This window comes from Asterias rubens, chromosome 14 (genome assembly GCF_902459465.1).
Source record: "Asterias rubens chromosome 14, eAstRub1.3, whole genome shotgun sequence".
In the NCBI taxonomy this organism is placed as follows: Eukaryota; Metazoa; Echinodermata; class Asteroidea; order Forcipulatida; family Asteriidae; genus Asterias; species Asterias rubens.
Window position 1 is genome coordinate 5,127,049 of NC_047075.1, and position 18,380 is coordinate 5,145,428.

An 18,380-nucleotide genomic window follows, 5' to 3' on the forward strand; every position below is an offset into this window, starting at 1 on the left:
CAAACGAGGAGGATTATGTAGTAAATATCACAGGAAAGAACCAAAAACATTTCCCAACCCTTATTTCATAAACCATCATTCAATAATACCCCAGACAGTTTCGCTATTCCTATTGGTGGAAAGTGCGTCACGGGGGGGGGGGGGGTAAACAGTTGATAATAACCAGCTGGGCTGTTTATAACTGGTTGTTTTCGGATAGCATTTGTGCGGGTTAGTCCACAACCTCGTTGCCAGGGGTGATCGACATCGCCGCACCATTTTAGCTCATGGATACGAGGATACACTACTACGCCGGCAATGCATATCCGAAAACTCTCTCTAAAATGCACCACACGTACAGAGCTCAAGGACGTTGGAAAACAGACAAGCTTTTTGAAGAGTTTCCTCTTTATTATGCCTTTTAGCCAAAATGGCATCTGCGTTTTCAATGCGATACATAAAACGCTTAAAGGAACACGTTGCCTTGGACCGGACGAGTTGGTCTATAAAAAAGCGTTTGTAACAGTTTGTTATAAAATGCATATGGTTATAAAGATATTTTAAAAGTAGAATATAATGATCCACACAAGTATCACTCGAAATTGTATGGTTTTCCTTTTACGTCGCTAACTAACATGGTCGGCCATTTATGGGAGTCAAAAATTTGACTCCCATAAATGGCCGACCGTGTTAGTCGACGAGGTAAAAAGAAAACCATGCATTTTCGAGGCATATTTGTGTAGATGATTGTATTCTACTTTTACAACATCTTCCTAACATATGCATTTTATAACAAACGGTTACAAACGCTTTTCAAAGACCAACTCGACCGATCCAAGGCAACGTGTTCCTTTAACGTGAAAAAAAAAACATTAAAAATAAAAACATATGGATTTAAACAAGCAAAATTAATAATTATTTTAAAGTCCATTGAAAGCCTGACAAATGTCAGCTTGCGTAATATTAATCGTTATAAGCTTCATGCTCCATGACGAAAATGTAATTAGGTTAAAGGCAATTTGGCTATATAATTAGGTGAAATAAGTAGTCATTGTCAGTAAGGAAATGCAAACAGAACGAAGAGGACAAACAGGAACTTACTATATTATGGATAATAGCAAAGTCGGGAGATATGCCCTGAAGAGCTTTGCAAGTGAGGCATTTGATTAGCATAATTCTTTTGTTGTAATGTTGTATGATTTTACAAACCAGCGGGTATGACGAGGGAGGGTAGCGATTTCTCAAGCTCCCTTAAACCCATGTGAGAACACCTCTGATTTGTTTCACCAAAACTGATCTTCCAAACGATTGTAAAGAAAACAGCATTTACAAATCCCGCTTCATTGTTGGTTTGTTCAACTCTTTCTTCGCAATGACCTGGAGGTATGCGCTTTCTACCAGGTGCGTCACACTGTAGGCCTTTGAATGGTGTCACAGAAGGAAACTCCACAGCGATTGGTTGAGATATTTCTTCCATTGTTACTGCCACCTGTTACTGGGTTTTATCTGACTGTGGTAGTCGGGTAACCTTCGTGATTATCGAAACTCTATCACCAGCTTGAGATTCCAGACTTTGCTACTGGTTAACGTTTTCCATGCATCATTGCGTCTTCCATTCCGAAGCAGCTCCTGTTCGTGTGTAGTCGTCTTCTACTGAGAAGACATTACTTGTTGCATGTAAATTTTGGTTAACTCGACTGAAAGAAACATGAAGAACCTGGTTCTACTCCTGTTGTTGGTTTGTACCCTTCATGGTAAGTGCCTGAATCCACTTTTATTCAAAATCACAAGGACTGCAGTTCGACATTTACACTGCATTGCTCTGTGTGGGTTCTAAAACATGCTCGGTGGTGCTTTTTTGTATTGTAAGTGCTAAATTGTGGACAGGTCGACTTGTCCCACCAATAGAGTGACATTGTGAAATTTGCTACTGGATAATATAAAATGCCGTTGGTTATACCCATATCCAACAGCAGAATTAGCGCCAATAGCGGGATAAGTAGCAAACAGTAATATAAATTACAAAGATATAGATGAAAAACCCAAACTGAAAAAAAATTAAAAAACCGCAATCGAAAATATGAAACCCATCTACAATCTACACAAGGCTTAGGTCTATCGTGGGATTCAAACCGGGGTCCACTGAATTAAAAAAAAAAGGGACATAAATCAAAGAGCTGAAAACTCAGATGGAAAGTGTTGTAATGCTGAATTGTTATTCATTATACCCTAGCATACATAACCAAGTAAATTTGTCAAGTCAAGTTATTAAGTAAACAAACAACATGTATATAAAGCTTTTGAAATAAATTTATTTCCCTTGGTAACAAGAAATTATAGATAATCGTAGCAAGTTACAAATGCTGTTATTCCATTCAGTTGTGTACATTTTGTGCCTGCAAAATTCGATGCTTTGAGGCTTTTTTTAAGGTAATGTAAACAGTGACATCTTGTATAAAATTTGGCTTTGATCTATTCAGGTATATGTGTCTCTCTGGAGTGCTACAAATGCACATTTTCTGATGAGGGCTGCCAAGATTTGTCATTATCAGCACCACCAGGTTTGGAAACCTGCGCCGACGGTAGCATATGTCATGTAAGTATTCACAACTAGATTGGAAATTTTCCCTTTTGATTCTGCATTCTAAAACTTCTTGTTAACCAAAATGCATTTCATAACAAACGGTTTCTAACGCTGTTCATGGACCAACTCGTCCAAACCAAGGCAACGTGTACCTTCAAACATTTGCGATCTTCTCAGTTTGCTACTGAGATGATCTGGTTTTCCTGAACATACAATGGTAATATTTTGTTCAGTCACAATCAAATACTCCATTTGAAAACAAAAAACACTCTGAACAATTTCTTTAATTATTACGGCTAAATAACTTTTTTCAAAAGCACATGCCACCCTTACCAAACCAATTGCTCATGTAAGAAACAGCGGATGTTTTCAGACGTTCATAAATATATAAACAGTATCATGATTGTTAATAATTGCATTTGGTTTCTTGATGTCATTTATGCCCTGATGTAGGTCACACGACTGACTTTAGCAAATGGAGACGTAGTCGACGCTGAAAGAGGCTGTATACCCGACTCTGACTGTTATAACGGCTGTTCTGGGTTCCTTGATGAGTCACCAGAATGTACATCTTGCTGCATCGAAGACCGCTGCAATAGCGGTGTGCCGATTTTTGAAGACGTTTCTTGCTATGAATGTTATAACATCCATTTAATAACAGGGGGAGATGGACCTAGTGCTTGCGACTACCCTTTCAACCCGCATGATGTATCGGTTGGAACAACAACCTGCTACTCCGGCCATTGTGCGGTATGTTACCTTTAGTGCGTTACTTCTTCGTATGAATTGTTTGTGAACACACTTGTGAAAGTGTATATTGGTTTGCGGTAACACCATGTGTGTATCTACTAGTCGTAGTCATCGTCAGGAGACGTGAGAAACATAACTTAAAGTTTAAGTGGCTAGGGCAAGGTTGGTTATCCGCTGGATTTCTTTGCAACATAGACTGGTCCGCTGTCTCAAGGGAGTTCCACAAGGCCTGTGATAAAAACAAAGCCTTATATAGTATGTCGTGGCAATGATTTGCGATAGACACACCTGCCCTTTCAGTACACATTCATCAGGTGAAATACAATCTCTAGACCAGTCTGAATACTGGGGAATTGACATGGGTTTGTTTATCCCTCGGTATATGTGACTGCACATCCCAAATATACTCTTGCGCACCATGCTTTTTTCTTTTACCGACAATGGCGACTCTTTTTCAAGCAATCCATACCTTTGGTTACGGTGCTTTGATACTTCTTAGATCATGAACTCATAATAGTATATGGTTTTAAAGAACTCCAAAGTTTAAACGGAGCTCCGGATGTGCCTTTCATATATGTTGAGAAGATGGCGACATTCTAAGCAAGAATAGACATAACGAGATCATTCATCTTGTAATTTAGACATCGTGGACGTAAGATGTAGATTTCATGAGATAATTTATTTCAGGATGATAACACCCTAATGTTATCTCGAGAACCCGATGTAAATTACAATGGAAAGAAAACATTGTACTTTTGAGATGTTGCAACATGTCGTCATCCTGAGATAATGATGTTTGTAAGACGACACTCTGCGTTCAATATGTTTTGTTTCAACACATGGGTCATTCCATGTCAGACCAACACACTTTTTTACCTCATGTCTTCCGATTTTGATAAAAATTGCTGTGCTTGTAGGTCCTAATGAGTAATGAATGCACACCAATTTTTAGCCCGATCCGACTTACCATGTGGTCAGGGCAGAAACCACTAAAATCTGACATTTTTAGGGTAAAATGCCACCTTTTTGGTAAAAATATGTCATAACCACGTCAATTTTTATCACATATATGCAAATTTGGTATCAAAATGATGAGAAATGCATGCTGAAATCAATTCTTTTGTTAAAAATAAATTTTCAGAAATGTAGGTTACTGTAATCTTTTATAATGTTATCGTGACCTTTGACCCAGTTTTTGAAATAATGTGTCATTCCAAAAATCAACAAAATAACGAAATAAAATTCACTTGTTAAAACATGTCTTCCTCTATCAGAATCCACTAAGAAACAGTTGGGCTCTTCAAAATTTACAATTTTATGACTATTTTTGTACAAGTCACTGTGATCTTAAATATGTTATCGTGACCTTTGACCCAATTTTTGAAATAACGCATCATTCCAAAAATCAACGAAATGGAAATCACTTGATATAGCATGTCGTCCTCTATCAGCATCCACTAAGAAACAAATGGCCTCTTCAAAATTTACAACTTTAAGACTATTTTTGTATAGTTGTTAGGTTACAAATTAGTCAATTTATAAACTTCACTTTATAAATAAAAAATACTAAAAAAAATTCAAAAATTACTAAAACTGTAAATGTTTGGGATTCGTTTATGTTGAGGGCTGATGTGGTCTAACCAGAATCATACTTTAAGATCCCAGCAGTGACGCACCCAGGATTTAGTTTGGGTTGTGGGTTGAAGGGGGGGGGGGGCATATTTCCCAAACAAAATTATTTCCAAGATGGTAAAAATAATGTCACCATGCTGCAACTCTGACCTCATCGGAAGGTTAGCATGCCTTTTCGTGTGCTATACGATTAGCGGCGCTATGAAATGGAAATCGCACAATCAGCACAAAATGGGCCCTGAAGTCAGAGTTGCAGCATGGTAAACAAATTGTTCTTGAGGATTTCTCAGAAAGTTATTATGCATTAATTTGTTGTTCAAGATTCATCACAGGGGGTTAAAGCAAGACTGCATAATTTTGTGATCTACTGAAGAAAGGCAGACAGCTTCTCCATCTCAACTTTGATGTTATCTCTAGCTGGGATCACTAATAACCACAGTGGTGCACCCGAAAGGGTGGTGGTGGGGGGGGGGGGGCGATGGGTCTAGGGGATTGATCCCAGCCCTCCAAGGTATTCAATTTGTTTGTTTGATTTGTTTTGATTTTTTGTTTTACAATCTTCGAAAGAAATATTTTGGGAAAATGTGGCCCACCCCCAAAAATAATAAATCCTGGGTGCGTCACTGCTGATAATTTAAATTCTGATTCTGGTTAAACCACATCAACCATCAACAAGACAAAAATCGCAAACCATGAAGTCTTTGAGTAACTTTAAAAACAGAAGGGTGAGTTTTGTTGGTGGATTTATTATGTAAGTATATAAATTGACTAATTTGTAACCTAACAACTGTACAAAAATAGTCATAAAATTGTAAATTTTGAAGAGCCCAGTTGTTTCTTGGTTGATTCTGATAGAGGAAGACATGCTCTATCAAGTGATTTTTATTTTGTTGATTTGTGGAATGGTGCATTGTTTCAAAAATTGGGTCAAAGGTCACGACAACATATTAAAGATCATGGTGACTTGTACAAAAATAGTCATAAAGTTGTAAATTTTGGAGAGCCCAACTGTTTCTTAGTGGATTCTGATAGAGGAAGACATGCTCTATTAAGTGATTTTTATTTCGTTGATTTTTGGAATGATACATAATTTTAAAAACTGGGTCAAAGGTCACGATAACATAATAAAGTTTACAGCGACTTACATTTCAGAAAATTTATTTTTGACAAAAGAATTGATTTCAGCATGCAATTCTCACCATTTTGATACCAAATTTGCATATGTGTGATGAGAATTGACATGGTTATGACATATTTTTACCAAAAAGGTGGTATTTTACCCTAAAAACGTCAGATTTTAGTGGTTTCTGCCCTGACCACACGGTAAGTCAGATCGGGCTAAAAATTGGTGTGCATTCATTGCTCATTAGGACCTACAAGCACAGCAATTTTTATCAAAATCGGAAGACATGAGGTAAAAAAGTGCGTTGGTCTGACATGGAATGACCCACATATGAGTGACTAATTATCCTTTTTGTGTTTTCCCACAGGTCTACTATCAAAAGGGATCGTCCAAAAACACGGTCGTATACAGAGGATGTCCAGATTTAGAATTAAAATGCCGATCGACTAAAACCCAATGTAAAGGAAGCGAGTGTATTGACTGCTGCTCGGGCAACTTATGTAACGGACAAGTCACTGCTAGAAGTCTAGACAGCATTGAACAAAGCACTGCTAGTGTAGCCAACAACAAGCAAGCTACCAATAATGTATCCAGCAACGGACACACCATTAATGTAGCCAGCTATGGACGTAACATTTGTGTTATCTCACTTGCCAGCATTTGGCTGAATTGGTTCATAAATAACTGGCATAATATAACCTTGATTTGATTAGAAAGCCACATTCGTTTAGTTATAATGACATTAAATAGTTAGTGGATGGTATTATAACTACTTTAATATTTATTTGCAATTTGATAAAAAGGTTGGCATTTTGATAAAAGCTCTTGTGTTGATCAAAAGTAGCCGGTGTCTTTATAAAGTAATAATATTAAAGGGTTTATTTTTTTGTTATAGCCAAATAATAATATTTCGAGAATTTTAGTTTGCTTTTGAAAAGGGAACAGCATCGGTTCCTCAAGGTACCAATAAATTACCTCATAATAAGAAAACAGAAATCGTCCAGTTGAGCTTATTTTCCTTCCCATGTGCCGAATGAAAACAAACAACCCTTTTCAAGTTTGATGAACATCTGACGTCATTGCAGGCGCCCTTAGTGAATGTTAGATGGAAATAAAATTAAGGTTGGGTTCAGTAAAAGAGGCACATCAATAAATATTAGGTTTTTTTTATGCAGCACCATTTATTTTGTGGCGTTTTTAAAACTACTAACCTTCGGTAATTCTCAACCAAATGTGTGTCTTGTTTTGACTCCGAGTTGCCTGTGAACAATGCCCTGTGTGACATGCATCCTTAAATCTAATACAGTGGCTTCTTCTTGTACCAAATCCAGGTAACAACAGATTTTATGCGAAGTGGAAGTAAAGAATTCTCAAGAAGCTGTATATCCGAGTAAGAGTGTAAGAGTAATTGCTCTTCGTATTCAGTGAGTGGTAACCAGTGTCGAAGCCTTTGCTGCAGCGAAGACTTATGTAACAGAGGTGACGTTGAGCCGTTTGATGGAAACATCTCCTGCTATGGATGCAACAGGTCACTTTCTGCTGCGTGCAATGACGATTTCAATCCAGCCGATCCATCAGTTGTTTATGGTTTCATGCACATCCGGCCAATGCGCGGTAAGCATTTCCATCAAAATTTCTGTCTCGCATTATAAGTGATGTGGTCTTCTTGCTTTTTTCCCCAAAGCACACTCGTTGTAAACCAAAGTCTAGATGTGTATAGACTGGTTCCTTTTTGTGAAATAATTGTTATCATTTGTTATGGATACAGGGAACTTCACTAGTGTTTGTTTTTGTCAGAGCATCATTCAATCCATTGAAACTTTATGTTGTATTATTATTATTATTTTCTTTTTTTTGTGTGTCACGGGCCCTAATTATCGCACGGCCACAACCCTGTCGGTTTTAAACAGCAGCTTAAGAACTCGTCGCTACCCTTTTCCCCTTGTTTTTTACTGATCAAATTTGTCATGGCCGGGGACATAAATCAATGCAATTTCATCCCTCCAGATCTTTCATTACAAAGAATGGTCTCAGAACTCAATTGTGCACAGAGGGTGCCCTAGCGACGGAGTCGTCATGCTGGCCTGAAACACTGCACGGAAAGCTGTGTTTCAGGCACTGACTGGTCCCAGTGGTGCTACAACAGCCAATACTAACCAAGATGACGACCAAGATGACGACCAAGATGACGACCAAGATGACGAACAAGATGACGAACAAGATGGCGACCAAGATGACACTGGTAAAGGAACCCGTTTGTACAAGTACCCGTGTGACATTTTGATTATTTCACTGATGGGCAGTGTGCTGCGTTGGTCGATAAATAATTACTGAAAGTTGAATCGTGAAAAAAGGTTTTGGGACGCTTGGTGGCAGCAGATTTACCAACTACAATCCATTGTTCTCGGTCATGTGCGCATTCTCAGAACTACGTAATCAATGGCAATTTACCTGGTAAGTCTGCTGCCACAAAGCGTTCAAAAGTCTCAAATAATCGCAAGTTGTTAAAATAATAGCTAAAATCTTTATTTATTATTTGATAAAGAATGTAAGTCACTTGTCGATGAAAACGGCCCTTCTTCTTCAAATAAAGGGAGTTGACATTGCTTTGGAATAAAAATGGTGACTTAAAGTAAAGGTTATACGTTTGTTAAATTATATATGTGACGTCACTCTATTGTTGAAAAAGTAGATTATTTTTACGAATCTAAGTGTAGATTCGTAAAATAATCTACATTTAGTTCAACTTGAACATTAAATTACTGTCAAACTGAAAGACAGCATGAAATACAACAAAACATGAAAAATATATTATCTTTCAATTTACATGTATAAACATTGCTCAGTTTAGAAATAAAATCACTTTTAGTAACACAATTTATTGTAAACTGAGCAAACAGGCGTCCATCGATAATGTTGCAACAGTATACGACCGGGTTTACTAATAAAATCTATTTATTCATTGATTGATTGGTTGATTTATTTATTGATTGATTTAGTTATTTATTTACATGTTATCACATTATGCATTTAAAGCTGCAAACGTGTGTATGGTTCCCTATGGTAAATATAATCGTCGTGACACAGTTTCAAATCAGGAACAGTCTCGTGTTGCACGGCCTAGCAATCAATGCAAAAAGCCGTAAGTTTTGTTTATCTCAGATTAGTTGTTATATTATTTGAAATATAAATTGAGTTTATCAATTTATGATTCTTTTTACAAAAAATATTGATTCCCATTTATTTCGTAGTACAATTTATTTGTACTTCTCGTTACTCTCTTTTAAAGGAAAGGTAAATGTTTGGTAAATACTCAAAACAAATACTAACTAAAAAAACTAGTTTGTTGGTCAGGAGAGCGTTGATGGAAATGACTCCCTCTGAAGTAACGTAGTTTTTAAGAAAGAGGTATTTTCTCACTAAATTAATAAAAGACTTCTAGCAAGAATCTTTTATTCCTAACTGAAAGCAAACACATTCGTCCAACATGGCTGCTTTTTCTTCCTACCCTTTTTTCTTCCATGACCAATTGAGACCAAATTTCGCAGGCTTGTTATTTTATGCTTATGATGGGATACATCATAGAACACTGGTATTTGACAATTACTAAACGAGTACAGTGCCTTTAATACTAATGTGTGTGTTGTTTTTCTTCTTGATGTTGTTTTGTCAATGATCACCCCAAAATAAAATACCGCTAAACACCAGTATGGACAGTACACTTATTTTGGGTCTTTGTATTTGTATTTGTAAAGTGTCTGTTCAAATCCTGCTTCCAAAGTCGCCTTCTTTATTTAATCGATGAGTATTTCCAGCTCGCCACAGTCAGCGTCAGAAGGTGTATAATTTCATTTAGCTTAAAAATGGCAACACCATAATGTGTGTAGTCTTGATCAAGGCGCTACAGCCAGCCACGATCTGCAAAATCCCAGTCCCCATCACTGAATTCCGCCAGCGCACCCCCATACATAACACAGTGCATATAATACGTGTACAGCATAATGTACACATACGTACTGTACATGTACATGTACCATCTGTATACGGTACACTTACGGTACATGGGTACTTCTAGTCTTGGTGCAAGACGTTTCCTTTTCACGCACACCGCGGCCAATTCACCGACAGCGCGCGCACCGACTCACCTGACTTATAGTCCACTCACCGCCCCGGAGAAACGTCTTGGTCCGTTTGCTGATCGCTCGGGAAATTCCGAGCACATTCCAATCATGCCGTGCTGCGCTAGGCCTGCATAACTCTGACGTAGCAGTATCAGCATAATTTCCCACAGTCTGGTATCTGTACGTCTTTGGTGCAACGCAACCAGAAACAGCCAGGCTTCCTCGTATGTTAGTTGGTGTGTAGGGCTTGTATATTTACGTTCGTCTTTTAATTTTTGTACATGATTGCTGCTGAACGATGTGCGAATTTTAGTTTGCCCTAAAATACGTTTTTAGGGAAGATTTTGAGAATTTTGTAAGTGCAATTAATTGAGGGGAATGGAATCTTAAAATGTTATGAACGAGGATGTTTAGCAACAGAGCTAACAAAAATAGATCGATGTTCACGAACATGGGATTTTCTGGCATTTTTAGTCTTAGTCCAAAGGGTAACTTTGTAGGTAAAACAAATTATAGGGTCACAGTGCCTGAAAGTACTTTTTATGCAGAAAAAACTAAACACTACATCCGAAACTTCCGTATCATACTCACACAGCTTGGTCAAAACATGGAGGTAGAATTAGAGGTCAAGCCTATGAGTAATTTGACACGTCTTCGCGAAGATAAGAAGCCTAGCCACAACACCTCGTTGGCATTCGGTTGTGTACTGTGTGCATGTGTACAAGAAGGTACATGTACATGTCAGACATATCCTTTGCCGACGCACTTGGCCACAATTAGACGTGACATGTAATGGAGGACAATTTTCGCCCAAAACTGTGCTTTATAGTTAAGTGCCGATAGCCATGCGGATATCTTTCTTTATTTTCGAAATAATGTGCAAATATACCCATACAAGTTACAAGTTCTCTCATCCGCAAATAAAACTCTCGACTCCTCGAGTCTTGACGATGCGGTCAGCAATATTGTTATAGTATTTTTTCATTGACTGACAATTTCTTCCCTCTAACAATCGATCGCAACCGCTGATCTCTAATTAATAATAACATAAAGATCAGTGATCGCCTTTGCATGCACAACAAAACGCACATGGTGTGTATTTCCCCGGGTTCCCGCCGTAGCATGATGCAGCGAGGCTTTTACTCGACACGTCGGGTGCATGCAAGTTACCAGGCTGGCCCACTTGTCTGTTTCCAGTTGTGCGCGTGCGTAGTATTTTGTTGACCCACACGTTGAATATGTATGTGAGGTCACATAACTCAAACATGCACACGGACCAAGACGTTTCTCCGGGGCGGTGAGTGAACTGGCCGCGGTGTGCGTAAAAAGGAAACGAGAAACGTCTTGCACCAAGACTTGGGTACTTCCTATGAGCCACGTGTATGAGGTTGAAAGTACAGAGACACGACCGTATACTCACGGTACTGCATGCGTGTGCAGCGAACCGGTGTGGCGGTTTCAACTTCCGGCCGTGTTCAGTTTTCCGAATGACCAAATACGTCAGACTGAAACTGATACGTCAGACTGAAGACTGAAACCGCCACACCGGGTCAGCCCCCAGTGCCATGCTTGTCGATTGGATCACTTGAGGTGACCCGAGGTGCATGACGTTACCACGAGAGGGCGAGTGAGATCGTTCGATTAGCTCTTGTCTGGGACTCTCACCCGAGAGAGCACCGCATGGTCGACACAGGGAAGCTAATCGAACACACCCAATATTATACTGAGAAGTTCGCTATGCTTGAATGGTTTTGGAATGTTACGGTTCAAAATGATCTCAATACAGTTAAGGCCGTTCTCGGGCCGTCAAAGGATCACGCACACGTTACAATGGGTGCTATACACGGACTCTTTCAATCGAACAAAACCCAATGCCCTTTCTCTTTTCTTTAGCATGAAATCGTTGGTTCTGAAAGGCAAATCTGGCTGTGGGCCCATTATAGGTTCAGGTGGCGTGAGGGGGTGGAGTTATAGAGGATCCAGAATGAACGAGAAAATCCTCATTGGCGGCTTTGAACAGTGTTGTTGGTATATATACCAAAAAGCTTTGCGCTTGGTTTATCATTCGTAAGGCGAAGCAGACATTTCAGATGAAACCCTCTGCTGTTTATATTGCGAGCCTATAACCAAGACTATCGCATCATTTGATTGGGAGAACTGTCCGAGTAACGATCAACTTTGTAACACCGTATAAAGTTGGGTATAACCTTGACTAGCATCTTCCAGTTTGAGATAATCTGATATCGAGAACTGTTCAAGTAACAACCTTCTGCAACTTTGTAACACCGGCCACTGCTTGTTCCGAATCAAGTATAATGGCGAATTATGGACAGCCCCGTGTCATGCTGTGGGTAGTGTGGCGTTCTTGTTCCACGGCTGTGCTTCGCTCGATCAGCCAAGCTGACGGTGGAGTCTATTACTACGAACCTTTCTTATCTGCGGCTTACGAAGGGCCAGATAGCGTATTTCCAAGGGGTGAACAAGATGAAGAAACCGTCGACCTTCCCGGTGCAGATCTCGCCTACAGTCCATCGGATAATACCTTTTCCTGGGTGAAGGACACTTTGGAAGGGCAACACGAAGGAGCAAGGTTCGTTATCGTCAAGGATACCCCACTTTCATTGAAGTTGGCTGGGCGTGACTGGGATACCATACCACAGGGATATCAACATACCTTTCTAATTCGGAACCCCAGTAAGACCTACCCGTCTCTCCAAAGGGCCAATGAAGAATATAAACCACCGGGCTTGATGGACGAGACTGCGGTTAAAGACTGGCAGGACGAACAGTTCGAAACCATGGGAGGTGACTTCAAATCCATCTCGGATCTCTACGACTACGTCACAGATAACAACCTCGACCCCAACCCTTTCATCATGGATGCCGATGATCTGATAGCTTACCCTGACATAGTGCTAAAGGCGTACTGCAGAGCAACGGGGATACCGTTCAGCATGAAGATGGTCGAATGGGAAGACAGCGGTCAGCCACCCAACGTCAAATGGACCACGTGCCAGTCTCATCTTCAATATTTCCAGTGCCTTCATCACAGTAACGCGATGAAGAGTAGAGGATTCACAAAAAACATCCAAGCTAAACCAAGTACTGCGCTCCATCCAAAGGTAGCTGAAATAATTCAGCGCGAAATGCCGTTTTACAACAAAATGTACGGACAGCGCTTCGTTCCATAGACATTTTGAATAATTCTTATCAATAATTAAAGGCAGTGGACACTATTGGTAATTACTCAAAATAATGATTAGCATTAAACCTTTCTTGGTGCCGAGAAATGGGGAGAGGTTGATGGTATAAAACATTGTGAGAAACGGCTCCCTGTGAAGTGCCATTTTCGAGAACGAAGTAATTTTCCATGAATTTGATTTCGAGACATCATTTACAACTTGAGGTCTCGAAATCAACCATCTAAACGCACACAACTGCGTGTGACAAGGGTGTTTTCTTCTTTCATTATTATCCCGCAACTTTGATGACCGATTGAGCTCAAATTTTCACAGGTTAGTTATTTTATGCATATATTGAGATACACTAACTGTGAAGGCCAGTCTTTGACAATTACCAATAGTGCATGTCCACTGCCTTGGGACACGTTGCCTTGGGTCGGGCGATTTGGTTTATAAAAAGTGTTTGAAACTGTTTGTTATAAAATGCATCAATATGGCTAGACAGGTGTTTTAAAAGTAGATTATAATGATCCACACAAATTAAAATAAGCCTCGATTTTGCGTGGTTTTCCTTTAACTTGGTGAACTAACACGGTTTTTTGTGGATCATTGTATTCTACTTTTGAAAACAACTTTCCAACCACATGCATCTATAATTCATAATAACACGGTTTACAAACGCTTTTCATAGACCAACTCGCCCGATCCATGGCATTGAACGTGCTACTTTAAACACACGTAAGCGGCATGGAGGTTCTATATTATTGATTTACATGTTCTTGTTATGCTAGTATATTACTGGAAAGATTTCCTTATCCGCTCATCACCACTTGTCCCACTCACTTTTGAGTAAATTATAATATATTCATAATATTGTAATATATATTGTAATATTATTTCATATAGAATGAAAACGTATGGGCAGGACACGGACATTTTTCCCCAAACTTGTGATTTTTTATACCAATGTCTACGTTAAACATATCCCAATTTTACTTTCTTGCTGTGGTTTCAAACTTCATTTATTGCATTAACTTAAAATACTTATTCTTAAATTTAAATGTTCACGTGTAGATATAGGGTTTTGGATTGACTTCATCGTCACTCGTTCCACGAAGTCAAAATCATACATGGATTGTTTGCCCCCCCCCCCCCAAAAAAAAAAGAAAAAATAAATAAATAAATAAATAAATAAATAAATTGTAAACAAAATTATTAATAATGTTTAAACTCAAATTACTTTTTTAAATTTATTTATAGCGTATGTTTATTCCCTTGTAGCATTCTACATTTTTGCCTCCATGCTTGTAGTAGCCGTGTACCTCAGCATCCAATTCCAAATTGGTGTTAATAATGAATACATGTATATATAAATATTATGAATATTAATTTAATTAAGTTGCAGTACCTTATAATAGGCAACGGTGATTATTAACAACATTAGTAAACGACGTATCAATTGCCATGACTTTAAAATTCACTAAATAATCTAAACTTATTTCGATTTGCTTCGTTGTCTAGTTGAACACATCTTTCGTTGATAGTTGCTTTTCTTTTTTATAACCTTAACAGCCCCTGATCAACATTGTTTTTTCCTGTGTTAATATATTCATCTTTTGTTTTCCTTTAAAGGCAGTCGACACTATTGGTAATTACTTAAAATAATTATTAGCATAAAACATTTCTTGGTGGCGAGTAATGGGGAGAGGTTGATGGTATAAAACATTGTGAGAAACGGCTCCCTCTGAAGTATCATAGTTTTCGAGAAAGAAGTAATTTTCCACGAATTTGATTTCGAGACCTCAGATTTAGAACTTGAGGTCTTGAAATATACCATCTAAACGCACACAACTTCGTGTGACAAGGGTGTTTTTTCCTTTCATTATTATCTCGCAACTTCGACGACCGATTGAGCTCAAATTTTCACAGGTTTTTATGCATATTATGTTGAGATACACCAACTGTGAAGGCTAGTCTTTGACAATTACCAATAGTGTCCACTGTCTTTAAATGGGAGGAAGAGGTCCGTGTTAATTGATTGGTTCTTTAAAATGGAACCTATAAAGAAATCATATGTAACAATGAAACCAACTCTGCTATGGATAGTAGTTACTAATAAATAAAACAATCTTTGACGCAGGTTTCTATTAAAATGTTTACAGCCTTTTTGATTTAATTACTTTCATGAAATTAACAAAGCAGATAGAAAGAGATCAGAATGTGTTTTTCGTATTGTTTTGTTCGGGTAGGGAGTTCAATGGAAACCCTGGCAACAAATGCCCAGGGGCCGATTTCACAAAGCAATAGCATTCATCCCAAGACCAGTCGTTAGTATCACCATAGTGATTTGTATTGTGACATCACATTTTACTTGGCAATTACGAGTGAATGGCAGTTACTATCCATCTTAGATCTTTGTGAAATCGGCCACTGGTCTCCTTTCGGAAGTTTTCTTCATAACTTGCAAAATGAAATGGCCTATAGCCCTCTAAAAAATGGAAGTCTCTACCCTGCTTATTTAAAATACATATTTACCCGGAAAATGAAATATTCTAATAATACACTGCTGTTAAAGAAGCTATGTCAGATGTTTGGCCCCAAACATTAATAAATAGATTTTTTTTGAGTGAATGGTATTTCAAAGAGTATCACCCGCTCTAACGAAAAAAAGTTTAACTTTTAATGGTCAGGAACCATGATTTTTTTTTTTTACGTTTCTTATAAACCACATTTGTCACGTGATATATTGTCGGGATCCCGACAAAAACTAATTTTGAGCACTTTATTTCACTTCTACTAATAAATGGCGGACTGTTTCGAGCAATGGCTCAAATGAAAGCTTGTAACTTTCTATACCCCCATCAAAATACCTATTGAATTTTAAATATATAACAAAAATGGTCAAATCGGCCAAAAATCTGACATAGCATCTTTTAAGCCATTATACACTTTCGGAACAGAAACAAAAATAAAAGTTCACATATTTACAAATAACTTACAGGGTTTACTTTTTGAGAAAACATTGACACAATTATCAATTCTCGATATCGAGAATTACGGACTTATTTTAAAAACATGTCATGAACGGCGAAACGTGTGGAAATAAGGGTGGGTTTTCCCGTTATTTTCTCCCGACTCCGATGACCGGTTGAGCCTCTATTTTCACAGGTTTGATATTGTATATAAGTTGTGATACACGAAGTGTAGGCCTTAGGACAATTTTACTGTTTACCGAAAGTGTCCAATGGCTTTCAAGGCAGTGGACACTATTGGTAATTACTCAAAATACTTATTAGCACAAAATCTTACTTAATAACGAGTAATGGGGAGAGGTTGATAGTATAAAACATTGTGAGAAACGGCTCCCTCTGAAGTGACGTAGCTTTCGAGAAAGAAGTAATTTTCCACGAATTTGATTTTGAGACTTCAGAGTTAGAGTTTGAGGTCTCGAAATCAAATATCTGAAAGCACACAACATTGTGTGACAAGGGTGTTTTTTATTTCATTATTATTTCGCAACTTCGACGGCCAATCATTTGTGGTCAAGTTTTCACAGGTTTGTTATTTTATGCATAATGTTGAGACACACCAAGTGACAATTACCAATAGTTTCCAGTGTCTTTAGAGCTCTTGACACCTTCGGTAATTGTCAAAGACAGTGTTCTCACTTGATGTATCCAAACATGCATAAATGACAAATATGGAACATTTGGAATCATTTGTCATCAAAGTTGCAAAGGATAATATACAAAAATTAAAAAAATGTTGCACAAATTTGTGTGATTTCAGACGGCTAAAAACGCTTTCAAGCCTGAAGTATTTTTATATTTGAGTGAGAAATTACCACTTTCTCAACAACTATTACTTCAGAGTTAGCCGTTCTCATAATGTGCTAGCAACAGCTCTCCATTGTTCGTTGTGCAGGCTCGTTGTGCAAGTTTTAAGCCAACATTGACTACACTGTCTCATGGGACTTTAATTTGGTCTCACAATTACAAAAATAACACCCAAGTATGGGTAACAAACACAAACTAGCTGAATGGATGAAGAGGAGTCAAAAGAGGGCGCTATCAGGAGAAGTTTGAACACAGTTCTCAGTACAGGGGACAAAATCTCCCTCCAGAATATCTATGGAGATTTAAACAACATTTATCAAGCACATAAGAAATATTAAATATTAAACTGTTATATTTTTTTCAGTTATTTATATGTCTCTAGATCCATATAGTTGATACTCGACTGTTTGAGTAGCTATATGTATATCATAATACTCAGTGCTCGACTGTTTGAGTAGCTACGCGTATATCATAATACTCAGTGCTCAAGACAATTATACTCTACTTGTCCATTTACTCATTCATATTCAAGTACAACTTTTTCACACTAGTACTCAGCGGTACATGATACTCGACTGTTAGACTAGGCATTATATATCAGAATACTCAATACTCAATTCTCTTAAACCTGTACTAGTCCAAGTACTGATATTCAAGTACTACTCGTTCACCCTACTCGGCAATACTTGATACTCGATAAAAAAGAACTCCACTACAACACTAAATGTAACCTAGTGATTTCAATTTTAGAATTTCTGAAAGCTATGTTATAAATGCAGAGAATGCAAGAAAACTCAAACAGTTTCCCCCAAATAATAACCAAATTTATAATGCGCCAAATTACAGATAACACTGTTAAAGGCAGTGGACACCATTGGTAATTACTCAAAATAATTATTAGCATAAAACCTTACTTGGTAACAAGTAATGGGGAGAGGTTGATAGTATAAAACATTGTGAGAAACGTCTCCCTCAGAAGTGACGTAGTTTTTGAGAAAGAAGTTATTTTCTGCAAATTTGATTTTGAGACCTAAGATTTAGAATTTGAGGTCTTGAAATCAAGCATCTGAAAGCACACAACTTCGTGTGACAAGGTGTGTTTTCTGTCATTATAACCTCGCAACTTCAACGCCCAATTGAGCTCAAAATTTCAAATCATGAGATACACCAAGT

At 38.0% G+C, this 18,380-nt stretch overlaps 2 protein-coding genes across 2 annotated transcripts; both read left to right on the forward strand.

Annotated features, from left to right (window-relative positions):
- Positions 1-1,232: 1,232 nt before the first annotated feature.
- Positions 1,233-9,656, forward strand: LOC117299718. The gene is made up of 5 exons (XM_033783274.1): positions 1,233-1,733; positions 2,460-2,575; positions 3,017-3,313; positions 6,436-7,682; positions 8,076-9,656. The coding sequence occupies exons 1-4, from the start codon at positions 1,688-1,690 to the stop codon at positions 6,775-6,777; spliced, it is 801 nt and encodes a 266-aa protein (XP_033639165.1). The 5' UTR covers positions 1,233-1,687; the 3' UTR covers positions 6,778-7,682; positions 8,076-9,656.
- A 2,848-nt stretch (positions 9,657-12,504) lies between these two features.
- LOC117299587 lies at positions 12,505-13,380 on the forward strand. Its single transcript, XM_033783137.1, has one exon. It carries the CDS (start codon positions 12,505-12,507, stop codon positions 13,378-13,380), a length of 876 nt encoding a protein of 291 aa, XP_033639028.1.
- The last annotated feature ends 5,000 nt before the right edge of the window (positions 13,381-18,380 follow it).

Bases quoted from the DNA above. Each gene is read 5' to 3' on its own strand.
- LOC117299587 (XM_033783137.1), top strand. From the start codon at position 12,505: ATGGCGAATTATGGACAGCCCCGTGTCATGCTGTGGGTAGTGTGGCGT.
- LOC117299718 (XM_033783274.1), top strand. From the start codon at position 1,688: ATGAAGAACCTGGTTCTACTCCTGTTGTTGGTTTGTACCCTTCATG. The intron at 2,576-3,016 runs GTAAGTATTCAC...GCCCTGATGTAG, and splicing joins CCGACGGTAGCATATGTCAT to GTCACACGACTGACTTTAGC. The intron at 3,314-6,435 runs GTATGTTACCTT...GTTTTCCCACAG, and splicing joins GCTACTCCGGCCATTGTGCG to GTCTACTATCAAAAGGGATC.